Genomic DNA, 21,869 nt, shown 5'->3' with positions numbered 1-21,869 from the left:
CCGCTGGTTCCGTAACAACATCCCGTTGGCTTCCCTCAGGCGGCGGGACCTGTGTAGCCGCCTCCCCAGGAGCGCCTGCCCGCCTGGGCTCGCGCGTTCCCCGCCCGGGCCGCCATGGCCACCAACCCGCAGCCGCAGCCCCCGCCACCTGCGCCTCCGCCGCCGCCGCCGCAGCCACAGCCTCCGCCGCCGCCGCCGGGCCCTGGGGCTGGTCCCGGAGCGAGCGGGCCGGGTGGCGCGGGAACCGGCGCCGGGGACCCGCAGCTCGTTGCCATGATCGTGAACCACCTCAAGAGCCAGGGCCTCTTCGACCAGTTCCGCAGGGACTGTCTGGCCGATGTGGACACTAAGGTGCGAGGCTGGGGCGGCGCGGGGAGGGAGGTCCCGCGTGCTCGGAGGGTCGGCTTTCTCAGGCCGGACCCTCGGGACTGTCTTGCTCACAGGGCTCCTTTTGCAGCCGCTTCATTTTTTTTTTTTTTTTTTTAAAGACCTGCGGCAGTGTGCCATGCGCTCTGCAAGGCTTGGAATGTTCATTCATTCCACTGCCCTTGTGTTCCTTTCGTAGGCTAGTGTTTCTTGAATGCCTACTGTGTGCCAGGCACTGCTTGGCCTCTGCAATTATACCGCTGAGGTAAAGCAAGACCAAGTCGTTTTTCTTAGGGAGACTGGTTTGGAAGTACAAGTAAGGCAAACGGGGCTTACTTTAAAATCCATTCTTTCTTCTCGTGATTTATTGGTCTGTTTGCTTTTCACCCAAGTTGGGTGTTGCCCTCCAAAAGTTTTTTTCGGCTGTAAGCGCCACAAATTTAGAGTTTGCAGAAATCATAAAGTGGTAATGGAGTGTTTTTCCGTGTATTTTGCTGGATGTTGAAGGGCTAGTAACCATGTAAAGATAGGGAGGCAAACCTGGGGAGATAGAAAATGGTTTGAGGAATTAGACTGCCGTTTGGTCTCTAGCAATGGCTGCCTGATTTAGTAGTTAGGTCAGTTTGCTAAGATGAGAACAGGCAGAGAGAGATGGAGGTAGAGAGTATGGAGCCCTTCGCTTGGGAAAACATGGAGAAGAAATGACAGCAAATGCTGAAGTGAAAGAAGGACGGGGGTGGGGGATGCGTTAGGTGAGAATGGTAAGCCAAGGGTCAGCAGAAAGGTTCCCCTATCCAAAAACAAGGGGAGGGGAGGAACCCAGCACTGACACTGAAGGGTGCTTTAGCAGGACCAGGTGAACTGTTGTCTTGGCTGAGAGGTCCTAAGTTGAAGGAAGGAGCAGTCAGTCACTGCAAGTTGGTGAAAAGCTTGGAGAGTGTGTCTGAAACACTCTCCAAGTAGAGTGGAGGGAGAGGTATTGGTTCCTATTGTGGGCTTTTTGGTTTTGTTTGGAGTTTCTTGTGTGTATCGTTTTTGCTTCAATGTAGCTGAGTCCATTGTATTGGAGTTGTGGTGATGGTTTTTTCAAACTGGTAGGTCTGAAGAACCTAGTTTCTTTGAAAGGGGTGGGGAGAGGTGTTTACAGCACCTGCACATTCTCGGGCTTTGAGGTCGTTCTGCCATCTCCCCTAGAATAATTCTCCCTAAGAACCTGAGAATATCTCCTCCTACAAGGACCCTGGTCAAGGGCTCATTCCCTTAGCTTTTCCAAGATGTTGGAAGTTTTACTCACAGGGACTTCAGTTTATTGGGGTGTGTATAGGAACTGTAATCTTACCTTGCTTAGGGACTACCAAAGCCCTATTTTAAAGTCATCACTATTGCCTTTTGAAAATATTGGGAAAATATTAGGCATGGTGAGGTAAATATTTTCCCATATAAAGCTAGTTGTTTGCAACTAGTAGGTATTACACTTTGCTGTTCTTCGAAACCTGTGTATCTTTGTTGTCACTGTGTCTATAGTGTATAAAAAATTGAAAGTTTTAATATTTTGATGATGGAGGTACAGTCTTTTTCAACCTTTCATTTAGCCCATCTTCAGTAAATATTAACTGCTGTGTGTCTGTGGCATCTCTGCTCAAACTCCCAAAGTAGTTCCCTGGGAGAAAGAAGAGAAGTTGATGTGACAGTCTTAGGAAAGCTAGGCCCTTCTCTTTAAATATGCACATTAAGGTGCTGTTTTCAGTATTTCACAATGGTTGACTGTAGAGAGTCTCGTGGTTCAGCCTTGTGCTGTGTATAGAGTTGAGAATGTTCTTCTCTAGATAAGACAAGCTTGAGGCTAGGTAAGAGTGGGGCTGAAAATGACACTTGTCGTCCTGGAGAGCAGACACAGTTGGGCACAGTTGCTGAAACTCTCCTGGAATCACGCAGTCTATTCCCTTCTTCATCCTCTCCTTTTTCCCCCTCTCCCTTAGATAACAGTTGTGTTGGTTTTAATTTAAAATATTTGGTTCTGTTGCTCTCCTTGTGGAGCTCCTGACCCCTCCGGGTCTTTCTGTCTTCCGGTCTTCCCGTTCTTTCATAAGATTCCATGCACTCTGCCCAAAGTTTGGCTGTGAGTCTCTGCATCTGCTTTGATACCTTGCTGGGTAGTCTTTCAGAGGCCCTCTGTGGTAGGCTTCTGTCCTGTTCCCTGTTTTCTCCCTCTTCCGATGTCCGTCCTGTTTGCCTTTCTGAACGAGGATTGATCATCTTACCCAGGGTCCCCCTTCTTGCTTAGCTTCTTTAGGTATACAGATTTTAGTATGATTATCCTATATTATATGTCTAATATCCACTTCTGAGTGAGTATATGCCACTTGTCTTTCTGCTTCTGGGATAGCTCACTCAGGATGATCTTTTCTAGTTACTACCATTTGCCAGCAAATTTCATAATTTCCTTGTTTTTAATTGATGACTAGTATTTCATTGTGTAAATGTACCACACTTTCTGTATCCATTCCTCAACTGAGGGACATATGGGTTGTTTCTGATTCTGGCTATTATGAGTAAAGCTGCTACAAACATGGTTGAGCAAATGAAAGAAGGGGGAGATAGAAAGATCTGGAGGGGGCAGGAGCTCTACAAGGAAAGAAAGAAACAGAACCAAAAAATCTGGGCAAAGGGGTCTTTTCTGAGACTGATACTCCATACAAGGACCATGCATGGAGATAATCTAGAACCCCTGCACAGATGTAGCCCATGGCAGCTCAGTCTCCAAGTGGGTTCCCTAGTAATGGGAACAGGGACTATCTCTGACATGAACTCAGTAGCTGGCTCTTTGATCACCTCCCTGTGACAGGGGAGCAGCCTTATCAGGCCACCGAGGAAGACAATGTAGACAGTCCTGATGAGACCTGATATGCTAGGGTCAGAAGGAAGGGGAGGAAGACCTCCCCAGTCAGGGGACTTGGGGAGGGGCATGGGAGGAGATGAGGGAGAGAGGGTAGGATTAGGAGGGGTGAGGGAAGGGGCTATAGCTGGGATACAAAGTGAATAAACTATAATTAATAAAAAATTAAATAAAAAATATTTATAATTAAGTCACATTTCTATTTCTTTCTAATATATAAAATGAAAAAGAATATTACTTAAGACTATAGCATGTATAACAATACAATGAGTAGGCAAAAAATTGAGGTAATATTTTCTGTTTATACAAAGGACTATCACTTAAATAGAACTCTTGAGTCTCATTTGCCGCTTGTAGGAAGTATGATATTCACAATTGAACCTGAAAGACTATCCTGCTTTCTACCTCAGTCTTACCTGTAGTGTATAGGCTATTAACAGTCAGTGGATAATATCCATTTCACACATTTGAAAGAGTCAAGACATTTGATAGCTTCCATGTGTTGTCCAAGAACAGACTGTTCAAACCAGTGTGTCTACACCAGGATGAGATATACCAATGTCTACTGTCATTCCTGGAGCAATAAAATACTCCTGGCAGTTCTGCTGTGATCAGAGGTCCTTAACCAAGATTATTTCTATGGCAGACCAGGTTGACTGTCATTCCTGAGGAGCCTTGGGTAGCTCCAAAATCCAGCTACACTACTAGCTTCTCCTAGACAAATGGTCACCAGGTGTCTGAATCATGTTGTGTGGTTTGAAAACCATTCTGCCCCCCCCCCCTTATATTGATTACCAGCTGGAGAGTGTGGAGGGGGATCAAGAGGCCCATCTGTCCTAGACAAGAAGTTGATGGACCAAGAAAATAAGACTTTTCTTCTGAAGGGCGAGAAGTTTTGGATACTTTCTCAATTATGAATGGCTCCTGATCAGTTAGTTCATGGATCAAATAAGTATTCACTCACAAACTTTATTACCAGACATATTTTAGAAAGTGGGAGTACAACAGTAAACCAGAATCCTTCTGCTTCACAGCTTATCCTAGCAGAGAAAAAAACAGTAATTAGTGTATAATCATCTCTGTACAAAAGAATAAAGCAAGAAAAGCATGAGAAGGCTTACTGTTTTGTTCTGGGCAAGGCTTCAGTTAAGATAATATTTGAGCTATCCTTGAAGGAATTGAAAAAATGAATGTCTTCCAACCCTAGAACAGAGGGAGTGCAGAAGACCTGTGGCAGAACTGCCCCCCTCTCCCCCCAGTAATTTTGGATTTCAACCTAATTGTTTAAGGGTTTTCTAGTACTGAGAAGTTATTACATTTTAAACAAAAGGTCCTGACCTGGCTTGTATCTAGATGAGGTGATAGTTCATGATCTATGTTGGACAGCAGATGTTTTGGTAACCCTAATTTTAGAGGATTTAACTCACTCTCTTTGAAGGTGGGCATGAACTAGGCATGAGTAGGCAGGAATGTCAGGAGACGAGAAGCCTTGGAGCACAGGGATAGAAAAGGTGGTAGGAAATAGATTCTTCGTGTCCTCTGATGTGTCTCCTTAGGACCCGTAGACTTTGCTGCTCAGAACTCGTTGATCTTAAATTAAAGCAGGATCTTGCCATGTAGTACAAGCTGGCCTTCAACTCAGTATGTAGCCCAGGTAGACTCCTTCTGCCTCAATGTTGCAAATGCTGAGATCACAGACTTGTACCATCATACCCTGCTAATGAAAAAACTTAGAAACAACAACAACAACAAAAATTTCCTTTGGGGAGAGTTGAAATTGGAATTTATTTTTAAGGGACTAAGAAGCTAAATATATTTAAGTGTAATAAACACTTGTTAAAAGAAGAAATACACATTATAGATGTTAGAGAGAAAAAATTTACATTGATTTAGAGTAAGTGGAGAGCAGCATGAATAAATAATTGGATGTGTTTTCTGGGGAAGAGAATGTAGACATCAGCAAAAGTTGAAAATTGGAAGTGATAAAAGAGCATCTCATAAGGCTAGGACCTTCAGTTCTGTGGGAGGTCATTACCTAGTTATCACAGGAAAGTATTTTAATCACGTTATCTGCCAAGCAGTGTGGACAAGAGGACTATACTGAAAAGGGGATAAGAATTCCTGCTTTTGCAGAGTACAGTGCCTTGCAAGAATTGTTGAGTGGTAGCATGTCTAGAAGATGGCAGGAACATGAAAGGATGGCTGCATAATAAGCCTATTTTGGGTGCCAGAATGTTCTTCTGTTAGGATAAGCTCTGAAAGTGAGAATTTTGTCAGGTGGACAAGTAGAAGGAATGAGAATATGAGAACTGCTTGCTTGGATATATGCTTTTAAAGGAGAGAGGAAGAAGAGATACGGTTACTCACATGTATTGAGGGGGGGGGGAGGAAAGATAACCCTGAAGAAGTAAGTAAGGGATTGACTTGGGTACTTACTGAGTGAGGACCATTGCTCTGTTTTGTTTTGTTTGATTTTGCTTTTTTGTTTGTTTTGTTTTTTGAGACATCTTTTCTCTATCCACCTGGCCTCTGCCCCCTGAGTGGTGGGGATTGAAGGCCTGCACCACCACCACCTACCAGCTAAATAGTATTAGTACTATTTAATAGTACTAAATACCAGCTAAATAAACTTTTTTGTTCTGTTTTTAGTAATAGGGTTTTTCTGTGTAACCCTAGCCCACCCTGTAGATCAGGCTGGCCTTGAACTTTATCAACCTGCCTTTGCCTGAGATTAAAGTGTGCTCTCAAAACCATTTCTTAATTAGAAGTGACTTGATCTTGTTTTCATCCCCCCCACACACTTTTTTTTTTTTTTTTTTTTTTTTTTTTGCGGGTGTTGGGTGGGGAGGGAGGGAACAGGGAGCCAGGAGTTTGGAGTCATAGATACTGTGGACCTTTTGGCAGACTCGTTCTTGTAGGATCTGTACTGAACTGTGGAGTATTTAGTAGCATCCTTGCCCTCTGCTCTTCAGTAATAATCTAAAGTGCTTTAGACATTGCCAAATGCGCCCTTGGGGGAACAGAGTTTAAGATCACTCCTGCTGGAGAACTGCTTTTACATCAGATTTAATGTATAGTTCAGTGTTCTATCCCTGAGTAATTTCTCTTGAGTCCATAACTTTTACTTCATAGTCTTACCATCACAGGCTTTCATTATTTTAGCTTTTGCCTACTTTGCCAGGTGTTTGTTTGTGTTCAGCTATTGAACCACTGTGCTTGGATGTGTAATGAATTCCCATTCTCAAACCTTTTTGTGCAAGCATGGCCTTAGTCTGTGTTTTCAACTTAATTTCTGTTTCCCTGGTACTCCCTTCTATAACTAGATTAAACTACCAATATATGGGTTCCCCTAATATCCTGACATTTTTCTAGCCCAATTCATATTTTCTTCTGTTGGCTCTGTCCACAGAGGTCAGTCTCATCCCTAGTAACATCATGCAACTTTGAAACTAATTTTCAGTGTCAAAATGCCGAATTCTCAATCAAGACTTCTTCCCTGGGCTTCCCTGCCTTTTTTTTTTTTTGTTTGTTTGTTTGTTTGTAATCCTCAAACATTAACATTTGTATCTTGTTTCTAGTTTTTTTTTAATACAAAAAGGTTTGTTTTCTTTACCCTACTTTATTTACAAACAACTTATCTTAGACAAAACAGACAATATTTGAAATTTATAACTGAGAAACTTTCCATCAAGTATAAGAAATCATAGGACTATTAAATATACTAAAATTATTAAACTATTATCCTTATTATATGAATTAAAGGTATCTAGCATTTATGGGTTTTTTTGTTTTATTTTTCTTTCTAGCCTGCCTATCAGAATCTGAGGCAGAGAGTTGACAACTTTGTTGCAAACCATTTGGCAACTCATACTTGGAGTCCACACCTCAATAAGAACCAACTGAGAAACAATATCCGACAGCAAGTTCTGAAGTAAGTCTGAGTTAGAGAGCACAGGCTTGGGTTAAAGTGTCTCTATTTACTTTGTCTGAAAGCAAACAAATACATTGTCTTGATGTAGGCAGTATGGGAAGTTTGATGTGACTTGGTCCAGTATCATTTTCGAGTGTGGCCTCATCGTTTCATGTTTCTCATATAAATTTTAACCGTTATCTTTTCCTGTAGACTTACAGTGGTATTTAAGTATTCGAGAAAAGAAGTAGCCTGGCTTAAAGAAAAACTGTCCAAAATCTCTATGTAAATATTAATAGATAAAAATGCTATAATGTCCTAGACATTTATGACTATTTTCTTGTTTAACAAATGGAGCATATGAGAGCTCTGAAATTAAATGATAATTGAATGAATGAATGAATGAATGAATCCCAGCCAGGTGTAACACAAGCCTTTAATCCCAGCACTCAGGGAGGCAGAAGCAGGTAGGTCTCTGTGACTTCAAGGACAGCCTGGGCCACAAAGAGTCTAGGACAGCCAAGTCTATACAGAGAAGCCCTGTCTGGAAAAACAAAAACAAGTCTCTTGATTTTATGTGATTTTTTTTCTTCTAATATATATAGTATGAGGCTAAAAGACAATATGTTTGACCTGTCTGGTCATTTGTACATTGGCATAAGAAACAAAGAATGAAAGCTTCAATATTTAGAAAAGTCTGGAATGTTTACTTTGGGGGAAAAAAGGACAAAATTGATTTATAATCTTTTACTTGTTTTTGAATATAAATATTTGCTGAGACAAAAAAGACTTTCCTATCTTAGTTGTTTAAAGAGTGCCTATTCTTCCTGCTTTGACAAATATTTATATTAAAGAATATTTATAAAATATGGCTTTCAACAGGTGAGTTATCTAACCCAAGCTTATGTAGTGTGATAGTTTCAAGCCACAGGAAGCCACAGAAATGAAATCTCACTAAAAAGTTCATTTAGCCCTAGGTAATACTAGAAACCTGGCGCCTGGGAGTTTAGACTGGTTCTCCTGTGCATAAGAAAAGAAAATAGCACTGGCTTTATTGTCTGTGTTTTGAAAGCTTTTTGAGAATGTGTGAAAGAGTCCAGCTGAGATCAGAAGATGTCATCGGAAGGCTGCTTAATAATACCTGTTGGTAAAAAGTCAAAGCTGTTTCCTGAAAAGATAGGAGTCTATTGAGTGACAGGCCAAGAAGGCTCCTTATTTTCACAAAGGCCTTCAGTAGAACAGTAAGCAGAGTAGCACAGGAATAAGAGCTGGGAGCAGCTGTGGTGCCCGACCCACGTTTATTTGCAATGCTGCTGATGATACAGGGCTCCCTTTCAACACTTGGTAGCTACAGCTGCAGCCCTTCTCAGAGATGATGGCATTGGTCATTACCATCCTGCTTAGAAGCCTCTTGCATTCTTTTCAGGAGGAGGGTGCCTTTCTGTTTGCAGTACTGGCGCTGATCCACTGCACAGAATCCTCCAAATCTGCAGTATTTTATTATCCCATCTTGAGAGTCTCAAGGAGGAGACTGGTTTTTTGGATATTTTTATTTATACTTTATTGTGCAAAATCTCTCAGATGAGAAAGCTGTCATTTATTTTATTTTAGGTGAGGGAAATGTGAAAATCAATCACTTATAATCCTGTTTTATTTTAGGTGAGGGAAATGTGAAAATCAATCACTTATAATCCTAGTACCAATAAAAGATATCTTTACCTATGTTTCATGCCTGTAAATGGTAAGGAAGCCAGTGGTTATGGCAGCGGTAAGTGTATACTGTTGCTGTCTCCCGTAAGTAGTGAGCTGCCTTCCTCTACACTAGAGACCAGGAAAGGGAACAGCTGTATTCTTGTAACTTACCACCCACTCTTCCTGAGACTTCTGTACATTTTCCCCTTGTTATCCTGTGGGTAGAGGCCTCAAAGCAAAACTTCAAGAGTAAGTTCTGTCCTTTCACTATGCAATGCAGGGATTGAACTCAGGTCATGGGACTTACACTATAAGAGCTTTTAACCACTGAGACATCACGCTTTCCCCATGTGCGATATTTTATAATAGTAATAGTAGCATATTGGAATTTTTTTAGAGAAAGATTTTGTTGTTGTTTGGTTTGGTTACGTTTTTTATTTGTTTGTATGTTTGAAACAGGGTCTTTCTGTATTACTCTGCCTGTCCTGGAACTCACTCTAGATAAGTGTGGAGTCGAACTCACAGAGATCCGCCTGCCTCTGCCCTACAAGTGCTTAGATTAAAGGCTTGGACCACTGTGCCTGGCTTAGAGAAAGATTCCTTAGTTTTATGAAAACTGATACTCTATGGATGGACTAGCCCTATAAATAACTATCATCTCAATCAGGTTTTCACACACACTTGAGAAAATCCTCAGCTTATTGACTTAGATTAAGCCATGGCAGTTGTCATTTCTGTGGAACAAGTGGCCTGCTATCAGCAATTTAAAACGGATCAACTTAGTAGCTTATCTTTTTCTCAGGAGGAAGAAACACTTTATTTATTTATATATACATTTATGCTGCAGATTCTGAAAATGCTGGATAGCTTTCAGTAATCTTGACAGAATTTTAAATAGAAGGAAGTGATTTGGTTTTATTTATGCATTTGTGTTTTTTTGTTGTTGTTGTTTTTTTCAGAAGTAGGAGTTGAATTCAGCTCTTCATACATGCAAAACTAAGCACTCTATTACTGTTTGCTTGTTTGTTTGTTTGTTTTAAAATAGGATCTCAGTATGTAGCCCTGGGTCTCATCATATTCTGTGTGTAGCTAGGCTGGCCTTGAACTGCAGTGCTGGAATTACAGGCATCTACCACCTGTCGCTTCTGCTCGCTTTTGTTTTTATTTGGAGAAAAGGTCCAAATTTGCGAAGGATGGTTTTGAACTCTTACCCTGCAATTTCCCTGTTGCTTAAACAACTTGTAAACTTGTAGTTATCCTGCCTCATCCTCCTAAGTGTCTGGTATAGGCATGTACTGTCAGGCCTGCAGGTAAGTAATATTAAGCAGGGATGCACCTGTGGATCTAGGGCTGAGGTACTTTCCTCTGAGAAGGCAGCTAGGGAATACCCCAAGGCAGTGAGCCTGCAAAGGGCAGTGGAACAGTAGCTCTGGACCCCATTTTACATAAGATCAGAGCTGATCTCTGTGGGAAGGAAGAATATATTTAAGAGTATTTTTATTTGCAGGACAAGAAGCCAAAATACAGGGAAACAGAGAAGGCAATGGAAGCAGTATTTTTGGGTTCAGTGGGTTTGATTCTTAAATTTTATGCCTTTGTATTTAATGCCTTACAGCAAAACTTTTTAATTCTTTATTTCTGCTACATTTGCAAATCACCTTTAAAGGGGACAAAAAAGACCTTAAAGGTACAGCAGTGTTTTTCAGATTTGTGCTCTGTTGTTTAATCTTGAAACTTTAAAAAGCAGGTAACCTACTTCATTGCATGTCAGCTCATTTTTCTTTATGTCCCACATAAATAGAATTACAGTATCACATGGTTTCTAAGTGCCTCGGGAATTGGAAATACAGTCTACACTCACTTAAGACAAGTGCACTCAGCAACAGCATTTACAGTGTAAGGACCAACATCTCCTCACCTGTTCTATCCAGGAAGACGGGTCCCCAAGAAGTAAGAGGCGACTAAGGCCTCTGTCTCTCAACACTGCTCTGGGTACTTTAATTCCTCCTGGGGCATTCTAGGAAGAAATGTGTTCTTAAATCTATTTTGCTCGGCTGTCATTTTACAGAAGTGCCACTTAGATGTCCTTGTCACTCCTGTCTGCCTTCTCATCCTTTGCCGTTTCTCTTTTCCTCTTCTTTAGACATCAAGACTCAGCTCAGTGTCACTCTCTTTGTGGAGTGTTCCCACCTTATCGTAGACATAGCCAGTAATTCTTTACTCTCGTCTTCCCCACAGTGCATGGTGTGTGTTCATCCCTAGCCTCCTGTATTTTAATTGTGTCTGTATCTTTAACCAGCACAGGGTGCAGGTCTGGTTTGTAGCTGCCTGGTGGTCAGCATGGTGCCTTTTGTGTAGAAGATATTCATAACCTACCTCTTGAATGACTAAATCATCCTGTTTTATAGCAGGAAGGTAATAAAAAGAAAGCCAGACATCTTGAGTTTTATTTTTGTTTTTCTTGTTTCTTGTTTATCAATTTGAAGAAATTATACTTTGTATATATTCTTTACTTTAACTAGAAACTCTAAGACTTATAAAAAATTTATATTTTTTATTTTTAAAAAAAAGAAAGTTTCAGAGATGAGAGATTTACTTTAGGCCTGGACCTCATCAGTCGTGTTCCAGGCATGTAGGTTGAGAGAAGCACCGCCTCCTTCATGTTCTGTACTGCTGCTGCTACTTCAAAGACCGTTTTACGTATTTTAGTCTTTCTACCAGTGGACAGTTTACAGATGTCTTTGTAATATAGAATACCTAAAACCACGACTGTATTACATTTCCCAAATAGACTATTGAATGTTGAACTTATTTATAATAGATAGTATTTTATTTTAAATGATTTATGTAAATAATGTAAAATTATTTCTTTACTCTTCTGTCAATTTCCCATGTTTCAGATCAGGAATGCTGGAGTCTGGTATCGACCGCATTATTTCTCAGGTCGTGGATCCAAAGATCAACCACACGTTTAGGCCTCAGGTGGAAAAAGCTGTGCATGAATTTCTGGCCACATTGAATCACAAAGAGGAAGCAACTGGGAGCACAGCTCCTGATGATGAGAAGCTGGACTCCTCCGTCATTACCCAAGGTGCTTTGTTTTTACTCTTGTCAATTCCTGGGATCTTCATGGTCTGATTGCCTAGGTTGAGATGCGTGGCTTTTTTAATGCATTGCTCCACTTGGCTACTCTAGTGAAATTATATGTACTGTCCGTATTACTTGAATTCCTCAACTGGCATGACATTTCTTTTATGAAATTAATTTTTGAAAGCATTTTAATAATGATGAGTTTGTGCATGTGCACACTTGCTATAAAAGTGGATGTAACGGAAATAGTAAAGACATTCTTCTCACAATTGAAATGTTCTTGGATGTGTTGGCACCCTTCCTATAAGACACTGTGTTCTCAGGAGATAGAAATTTCTGAGTATGTATACCAGCACTGTACTTCAAAGCCTATAGGAACATGCATTTCTACACAGCTTATTACTGTGGTGTGTAGCATAGATGAAGTAGAAGGGTGTACTTCTTGCATAAACTTATTCCAAGTCTTGTCTTCTCCTTCAAGGTACTCCTGCTGCTGGGCCCAGTGCTAATGTAGCCAGTGATGCCATGTCAATCTTGGAAACCATAACTTCTCTTAACCAAGAAGCTAATGCTGCCAGAGCTTCAACAGAAATGTCTAATGCCAAGGCTAGTGAGAGAATATCCAGAAAACTCTCATCTCAGCCAAGCACTGACATCAACACAGACAAGGAGAGAGGCTCAGAGGATGGGGCTGAAAGAGAAAAGACTACCCCTGATTCCGGAGGGGAGGGGATAGAAACTGCTTCCAAGTCAGAAGAACCTAACGATCTCCCTTGTCCAGTGGAAGAAACTAAAAATCACACAAAAGAGAGTAATAGCTTACTCTTACTAAATAAGGATGCTCAGCAGGAAATCACTGACCAAAAAATTAAATCAACGGACAAAGGAGAAAAGAAACCAGATAGCAATGAGAAAGGAGAAAGAAAGAAAGAAAAGAAGGAAAAGACTGAAAAAAAAAATGATCACTTCAAAAGGAATGAAGAAACACAGAAAGCAAAAGATGAAAAACAAGCAAAGGACAAAGACATGGAGAGCACAAAGCTTCCTTCCGAAAAGATCAACAGCAGAGCCAGGGCTGCTGAGGGCACAAAGGAAGGTACATGCACAAGTCCGCATGGTTTTCAAGATCAGAGTGTTCCTTAGAGGAACAGGGATAGTGTCAAATTTGGCTTTAGATTTTAATGATTTGTTTTGGTGTTCCATGAAAACCTGCAAAACAATAAATGTGATAAGCTGGGCATGTTGGCACACAGCAGTAATCCCAGCACTGGGTATGCTGCTTGCAGTATCCAGGCCAGCCTGAGCTAAAAAACAGGCCTCATTTGGGCTAGTGGAAAGGGAGGCAATAAATATTTATAATTGCTTTACTATGCCAATGTGTCTATTCACAAAGAAAACTAACAGAAAAGCTATAAACTTTATAATTTGTGTTATTTATTTATACTGTTCTAAGCAACTTAAGTTGTATAGGCTAATCTTAAAAATACTAGGTAACAATAATAATATTAATAATAATAATAACACCAGTTATTTAAATTTTACATTTGTGTATAACCTTACATTACAAATTAATAGTTATTTTTGCAAGTTACTCTTTTTACCTTTGTATTTTGTTAAGATAACTGTCTTTCTGATAGCTAATTTTTCTAGGAAATCTTTAATATTTAAGGTTTAGGCTTTGAATCTGCTCTTATGAGCAGTTATTTATTTTGTTTCATTTTCTTCTTAAAGATTGCTCTCTGATAGATTCTGATGTGGATGGTCTCACTGACATCACAGTTAGCTCTGTCCACACCAGTGACCTCTCATCCTTTGAAGAAGACACAGAGGAGGAAATTGTCATGTCTGATAGCATGGAAGAAGGAGAGATTACATCAGATGGTAATGCCCTTTTGTCAGTGTTTCTGTGACGGTTCTGTTAAGCATTATTTGTGTTTTGTTCTGGTAGCTGCTTCCTGAAAGTGTTGCATAGCAGGAGCCTGCTACCTTGGGTTGTCTAATTAACTTTGTTCCCCAACAAGCCTTAGTTCTCCATGACCAACTTCGTCATCTGAGACTATTGCACGACTGAGTGCTTGTATGGCTGCTTTTGTTTATGTGACAGTATGTGAATGGTACTTGGTAGAAGTGCAATCTAGAAGGCTACCCTCACTTCTGCCACCAGTTGAAAATTTAGGGGTGCTAAAGAGCATCCTTGGAAAAACTGATTTCCTAAAAGTGCTGACAGCACACCAAAAGCTAGTACACTCGTTAGATATGTTGGTTTGTGCCTAGAATACCAGCACTTCTACGACAGGAGAATAACTGTTAGCTGGGACTATATAGAATGTTAGACTATCCTGCTAGTGTTGGTATTTCTCAAATACCGCTCCACTCAATTATGGTTGATCCAGCTAAGGAATGCAGTCAAATCAGAGAAGGGATGGAGTACATAGGGTCAAGTTCAGAAATGTTCCAAACAGGAACCAGCTGCATATCCTCTCTGGAATTGTGGGCAACTTTACTTCCTTCACATGCATTTCTATCATCTGGATAAACTATGATCAACCAGAGAAGTGCACCAGAACTTTGGTTTGAAATTCTTACGTGGGCTCTAGGATATAGTTGTAATGACATGCCTGCCCTTACGTCTCTAGACCCAGGAGGTCTTGCTGCAGGACCCAATACCCCTCCTCCCTCCTAGCCACAGTAGGAGGAAACCAGGAAAAGAAAACCAGGAAGGCAGAAACACATCAGTCAAGTACAGCATCTTGAGGGTCTAGAGATGATTTCTCAGAAGCCTATGAAAAACGTCCATCCCCTGGACAAAGCTGAAATCCTTGCTATACAGGTTACTCGTCAGCTAACCATTCCTAATCACCCAGTGATTACTGGGTCCTAGGGACTATACTGATGCCTTTCTGTGTCTTAACTCCAGCAACCCTGGAAAAGAGGCACAACAAAGAAAACAAAGGTTTGAGGTTTGTCCAATCCAAAGTCATACGGCCACCGAGCAGCAGGGCAGAAATCAAGCCTGACTCTGCTCAGAGACAGCACATCATGCTCCTCTTTGCCTTGACATACTCTTGTCAGCAGACAGCACCCTTTGCATTTTCTGCTAGCTTTAGATGCCTAGGAAGAAACTCAGGAAAAAGCAGAGCCTTCTAAATCCACAGATATTTTTTCTTAGCTTATGTGTATGTCCAGGAAACAAAGGTACATATTAAGAATAGGTGCAGCAGTGCACTCCAGCTATGATGGTGGTCCTTACTGTACTGCCCAAGTGGGAGGGCTAGTCCCCAGCCTGTGAACCCTGCTCTTTCTCTGCTCATGCTTTGGGGTCTGCTGGGATGCTTTCTTGGCTGGAGCTAGATTTTATATGTATGTTCTAAGATATAAGAAGTTCACTAAGAGCAATAAATAGTAGAAAATATATATTCCTTTATTCCTCTTTTCTACTGTTTCAAATGGAAAGATCGTCTTCCTCATGTAGAGGTTTTAGTGTAAGGTATAGGAGCTGTGATTGACTCCTGCCTTTTTCCTGAACTCACAAGTAGGCATTAAGATATCAAGTGTGAGCTGGGTGTGGTGTAACACACCTTTAATCCCAGCACTCAGAAGGCAGAGGCAAGGGGTTGTCTGAGAGTTCGAGTGTATCCTGGTCTACAGAGTGGGTTCAAGGAAAGCCAGGGAAAATAGTGAGGTGAGACCCTCTTTCAAAAAACTGAAAAATAAACAAGATCTCAAGTATGCTTTAAAGTGCAGCTTTAAGTGAGCTTCCTCAACTTAACAGTGATAAAAACATTCACATGACAAGAATCCACTGATAAGAGTCCACTGACAAGAATTAACTGTTTGTCAAAATGCATTGTTTAAAACTGATAGAAGGAAGAGTAGGCTAAGATGGTTCCAGCAGCTTCGGCTAAGTGGGCTCCTGAGTTAATAAACCAAAATGGAGTGAACAGTAAAGGGAAACTTGAGCTTAGACTGGCAGAAACCCCTGCTGACCTCTGAATGAATGCTGCCCACCAGTTCCTAATCAGGTAAGGCCCAGCGGCAGTCAGTCTGTAGAGTGTGTACATGGCTTCCATGTTGAGCCTGCAAAAGCACACAGCTCCAGGGTAGAGTGGAGCCTCTGTACCACTTTAGCAACGAGCCTACCCTGCTCTTCCTTCAGATCAGCTCTGTGCAGCTTTTGTCTGTGCTTCTTTTTTCTTTTAATAATACAGAAGTCTAATTTTTCTTGGTCTGCTCTGCCTCTATATGTGAGGTGAATTGTTTTTTAAACTGTCAGTTTCTGAATTTCTCCTACTGACATCCCTTTGGACTTTTAAGTGCACTTGAAGTATATTGGTGCCTTTTGCTACATCTACAGTGTGTTGATGCTGCTCTAGTTGACAGAAGCACTCACTCTTTATATTGACTTCTTTCCAGATGAAGAGAAAAACAAACAGAATAAAGCAAAAACGCAAACTAGTGATTCTAGTGATGGAAAAGCCAGAAGTGTACGGCATGCTTATGTTCACAAACCGTATCTTTACTCAAAATACTACAGTGATTCTGATGACGAACTCACAGTAGAACAACGGCGGCAGTCCATTGTAAGTCCAGTTGATCCCGTGCTGATTTAGCAGGGGTTCTAAACCTTCCCAACACTGTGACCCTTTAATACTATTCCTTATGTTGTTGTGAGCCCCAAACCATAAAATTATTTTTTGCTACTTCATAACTGTAATTTTGCTACTGTTATGAATTGTAATCTAAATATCTGATATGTAACGCCTGTGAAAGGGTTGTTCGACCCTCACAGGGGTTGCAGCACACAGGTTGAGAACTTCTGTGATTTAGCCTGCTGCAGCAGGTTAACAAAATTTGAATAGTCATCTGTGCACCGTACTAGTATGCACAGAGCAGATGTGGTCTTGCCCTCAAGGGGCTTGCCATGGAACTACATAGAATAGACACAAAGATATCACTGTTACTAACAAAAGTGAAAAAATGTAACAGTTTCATATTAGGAAAATGTTATATCCATGTGGCTCATTTCATATCAAGATACAGTGTGCAATTAGTGTAATATTGAGGGAAATGCAGTCCACTGATTTCCTGGGTTTGAAAATGCTTCCAGTTATCATGTACTATTCAATTATTGAATGCTTTTTAAGCAAAATTCATTAGTTTTTAAATGGCTTACAATTTAAGGGACATAAAAATATGAAAATTTTCTTATATCAAAATGAAGGGGTTAATAGAATTAATTACTGAAGAAAACACTGCAAAGTGTGATTGCTAGCTAGTGTTTAAGAGTGTTTAATAAGCTAGTGTTTAGTCTAATCTTATTTCTTAGAGAAGATAGTGGATAGGAGCTGTGTACCTGCTCGGGATTTTTGAAATTTTGGCTTTGAGCTTTGAGCCAGAATAGGATAGTAAGAATAACAAAATGATTGTGAACTTCCCTAGTTGAAATTCAGCCAGCAGAAAGTCCCAACACTACAGCTCAGGCCCAGGATTGTAACCACCAAGTCAGATTGGCTGTAGAACTTAAATCTACATTTCAATTGTTCCTGTAGAAATAACTGAGAAGTTCTGAAGACTTACCCATTTATGCTTGATATTCATGTTTTTATAGGTGTATTTCCTCTTTTAGTTGTAACAGCTAATTTGTTAAATCATCTTTTCTCAGATCATGCCTTTCATTCTTCAACATTTTAAAATACTAATTAAGTTTTTCTACCTGTGCCTTCTATCATCTGGTAGCTTCCAAAATAGGGCAGTCATACCCATATCTGTATACACATACTTAATGTCTATTTTCTTTTTTTTCTTTTTTTTTTTTTTTAAGATTTATTGAATGTTTTGACTGTGTGTATGTGTGTACCTAGTGCCCACAGAGTTTAGGTGTTGGATTCCCTAGAACTGGAGTTAGTGATGTTTGTTAGCTATCATATGGGTACTGTGAACAAACTGGGTCTTCTGCAGGAGCAGCAAATGTTCTTAAACACTGAGCCGTCTTTTCAGCCTGATGTATGTGTGCTTTTGTTTATCCCATTGATGTATAAAAACATCAAAAGAACGAACTAAACTTTTTTGGTTTGGGGGCAACTTTGAATATTTGGGGTCACACCTAAGGCCTCATATTTGCTGGGCTAAATCGCTACCTCAGAGATGTACAGGTTTTTTGTTTGTTTGTTTGTTTGTTTGTTTGTTTGTTTGTTTTCACATATGTTCTCTCAGAGAGTGTCTTTCCTTTTACCTGATAATCTTTGGGCAATTTTATGGTTATAGGCTAAAGAAAAAGAAGAGAGAGTTTTAAGAAGACGAATTAATAGAGAGAAACTTGAAGAAAAACGAAAACAGAAAGCAGAAAAGACAAAGTCTTCCAAAGCAAAGAACCAAGGTATAGCAGATATTACTGTTACTTGAGAGCATCTTACACATACCATTATTTTCTAGTTAGTCTCATATTGTTTGTGGCACATGCATGTATAATAAAGTATGGAAGCAAGTTGTTCTGCAGTAATGGTTGAATGGATTTTAGATATAAGTAGTTGAGTGTTTCTGGTGACGATAATACAGCTAGCCTATGCTTCACATCATCTTTGATTTTCCCTTTTCTTTTCTGTTACTGTCTCCAATGCTGGGGATTGAATTCAAGACCACAAACTTGCTAAGTACAAGCTCTGCCCCAGAGCTATACTACAGCCCTTATGCTGACATTTATCGGGCACAGTAAATATAATAAAATTGAAGTCTGTATTTCCTAGCAGAAACTGAGATCTGTTCAAAGCTATTTTGTGTTTTATAATGATTATAAAACCTTAATCAAAGGTAAATATAGCATAGTTACAAAACCGTCTTCTGAAATAAAGCTTGCTCATTTATTTGTTTGTTTATTTATTTTCTAGGCAAAAGTAGTGTGGACCTAGAAGATTCATCAACCAAGACTTTGGAACCCAAAGCCCCAAGAATTAAAGAAGTCCTTAAAGAACGGAAAGTTTTAGAGAAAAAGGTAGCCTTAAGCAAAAGAAGAAAGAAAGATTCAAGGTACATTTATATCTGCTGTGTTGTGTTTGTCACACTAGTGGTGTGCTTTCAGAAGAACAGCTTTGAAAGTGCTCATAAGCCATCTTCAAAAGTAGCTGGATATGGTATAATTCAAGTTCCTGGAAGACAGAGGCAGTGGGGTCTTTGTGATTTGAGGCCAACCTGATCTTCTTAGAGAGTTCCAGGATATCCAGGACTGTAGAGAGAGACCCTATCTCCCAATTAAAATTTTTCTTAAAAAGTTTGAAAGTTATTTTTTAATTTAATCTACACTTTGATGGGTTCTGAGTTTCTGTGTTAACTTTCATCTTTTGTACAAAGAAACGTCTCTGTTGAAGTCTGGGAACTGCACTAACCCATGGGTGTAGAAAAACAGCTCTGGAACTGTGGCATGGAGCGCATAGTAATCCTACCTCAGCCTCTCCAGGGCTGGAATTAAAGGAATATGCCATCATACCTGGTTTTTTTTTAGAGATAAGAATTTATAGGGCAGTTTGATGTTATATCTTTTCAGCAACATAATGGTAGTATGTTCACTCCAAGATCCCATGAGCCTCCCAATTACGCATTTTTAGTTAAATTTACACTACCAGGCTTGTGTTTGTTCTTGTTAATCATCCTTTAATCCAAATAGAATGTGGTTAGTTATCTTTCATGCAACTATTGCGCCTATGAGTATGTCCTGCCATGCTGCTTATTACTGTAGCTCACAAGGTCCACAAACTATTGATGACTCCCTCTAACCCCAGGAGCTTTCTTGGCACCTTCTGGACTTATGACATCTAATCAGCAGGGACAAGTAGTATCAGCTTGATTTCTCCATGTCCTGTGACCAAGATGTGTGGTGTTTTCAGCAATAGGATCTTAACATCAAGTTATGGTGGCAACCAAGTTCAGTGCCAATAGCTAGTATTGTTTTGGGAATCTCTGAGACCAACAACTTGAGGGAAGGCATCTCACCCATGGTACTTCTAGGGGAAGCATCATCCTCTGTGTGTTCTACGCAGTAAGCAGCTTTACCTGATGGGCCATCTTGCTGACTTTGACAGAATTAGCAGAAACTGATGCACCCATGGGAATGATTTGTACTACAACAACAAGATAGATAGGTAGGTAGGTAGGTAGGTAGGTAGGTAGGTAGGTAGGTAGAACAATCTGTCAGAAAAAAAGAGAGAAAGTCATAGAATGTTTCACTTTGAGTAACATAGATGTTACTATGTGTTTATGAAGGCCTTGGAGTTTTCTTTTATCTTCTTTCATTGTGTTGATATCTATAGTATTTTAAAGTAACTTTTTAATTAATTTTGTGTAAATCTGACAAGCTTTAGGTTCTACCCTAGAACATAAACATACATAAACATAAAATTTTCCGAGTCTCAGAGAGTTGAGTTTATGGCTCCTGGAAGTACTTGTAGAAGTATCTTGTCTGGGCCTGTAGTAACCACTTACTAACAGGTTTCATCTGTTTGCCTGTCTTCGCAGCACCTATTTTTAACATCACCCCATGATTTCCCCTTCACATAATGTCCTGTTCTTTTATTTTTTTAACACTGTGTTTTCATTGCTAATTATTGAAGAATTACCAAGGGAAAGAGACTCTTGAAAGTAGCTATGATGTAATGTAAACCATGGTCTTCAGTTTTACTGTTACATTAAATTACAATTCTTTTTTTTATTTTATGTGCATGTGTGTTTGTCTACAAGTGTTTATGTGTATCTCATACGTGCAAGAGCCTATGGAGGCCAGGAGATGGTGTTAGATCCTCTGGGACTGGAGTGACAAGTGGTTGTGAGGTGCCATGTGGGTACTGGGACCCCAACCCAGGTCCCCTAAAAGAGTAGCAGGTGCTTTTAGTGGTTAATTTCTCTCTCCAGCCCATCATTACATTTCTGTAAATTAATCATAAACTTCAAGATAAGTGAATTTACAGAACTCAGAGAGGAGTCAGTTTTCAGATTTATTGTACCCTTTTTATATAGCTCTGAGTCAAAAGGCCTTCTTGCTTATCCAAAAGATGGTGAGGCTTTCAGATGTTGTGTAGTGGATGTAGTGAAGCATATTTGGATTTGTTCTGTAGCATGTTTCTCTTTTGCACTGGAAGCAGATAATCCACACTTGTATTGTTTCTCTGCTAGCTAAAAGTAAGGTTTAAAGTGTAACCAGCATCCACAAATGAAGTGAGTAGTCATAGTAAGGGAAAGATTTTCTTTCAACTTTCTTATGAGATTCTTAGATGATTAGAAGTTTATATTTGATTTATTCTCTTCTTAGGAATGTTGATGAGAATTCTAAAAAGAAGCAGCAGGCTGAGGAAGAATCCAAAGAAGCCCTCAAAGCAAGTGAGGTATGTCTTAGTGAAACATTTGTCAGTGCCCTTTTGCTAGGTGTGAGTCATTCAGTATTCCTTTGCAGCAAAAGACCATAATGTAATCTTTTCTGTGTTTTGTCTTAAAAACCATTTTGTTCAGCATTCTTAAGCCTGTTGAATTTTGGCCTGAATTTGTTTTAATGAGTTGATGAATGATTTTGTTTTGTCTAGATAGTAAGTTCTCTTCCTTATCCCCTTCACCCTCTTTTTTATGTATATAGCAATAACAAAATTGTCAGTAAGAAGAAAAAGAAAACTAAACTCCTACATAGTAGGTTCTCTACTTTATCTCTTTGGTTACCATAAGCACACAGTTTTTTGGAAGGAAAATACGCTGACAAAAATTTTCTTGAGACTTTGCTCAGTTTGTGTTACCTCATAAGCTTTGTAATATTTAACAGTTGGCTCGTGGCATACTGACTGAATGCATTCTTATTTACTTAAGCACCAGCTTGTATTTGACACTAAGGTTGTGACCAAATTGGGCTCATTTTAAATTGTGAAAATACATGCAGTGAATGCA

General features: G+C 39.9%; 1 protein-coding gene across 8 annotated transcripts in view; it reads left to right on the top strand.

Moving 5' to 3' along the window:
• Bod1l1 (biorientation of chromosomes in cell division 1 like 1) overlaps nt 1–21,869 on the top strand; it is a 58,323-nt gene continuing 36,454 nt past the window's right edge. For all 8 annotated transcript variants that reach the window (XR_008722007.1, XM_055623842.1, XM_055623841.1 and 5 more), the window contains exons 1-9: nt 1–351; nt 7,069–7,193; nt 11,765–11,955; nt 12,436–13,050; nt 13,686–13,835; nt 16,368–16,534; nt 18,219–18,330; nt 18,839–18,977; nt 21,250–21,322. Coding sequence is in view for 7 of the 8 variants with exons in the window: in XM_055623842.1 (XP_055479817.1) it covers nt 115–351; nt 7,069–7,193; nt 11,765–11,955; nt 12,436–13,050; nt 13,686–13,835; nt 16,368–16,534; nt 18,219–18,330; nt 18,839–18,977; nt 21,250–21,322 (1,809 nt within the window). In the remaining variant the exon portion in view is untranslated. The remainder of the gene's footprint in view (nt 352–7,068; nt 7,194–11,764; nt 11,956–12,435; nt 13,051–13,685; nt 13,836–16,367; nt 16,535–18,218; nt 18,331–18,838; nt 18,978–21,249; nt 21,323–21,869) is intronic.

The sequence above is a fragment of the Psammomys obesus genome, unplaced genomic scaffold (assembly GCF_907164565.1).
Source record: "Psammomys obesus unplaced genomic scaffold, mPsaObe1.curated_primary_1811, whole genome shotgun sequence".
In the NCBI taxonomy this organism is placed as follows: domain Eukaryota; kingdom Metazoa; phylum Chordata; class Mammalia; order Rodentia; family Muridae; genus Psammomys; species Psammomys obesus.
This window is presented reverse-complemented; position numbering and strand designations above follow the sequence as displayed.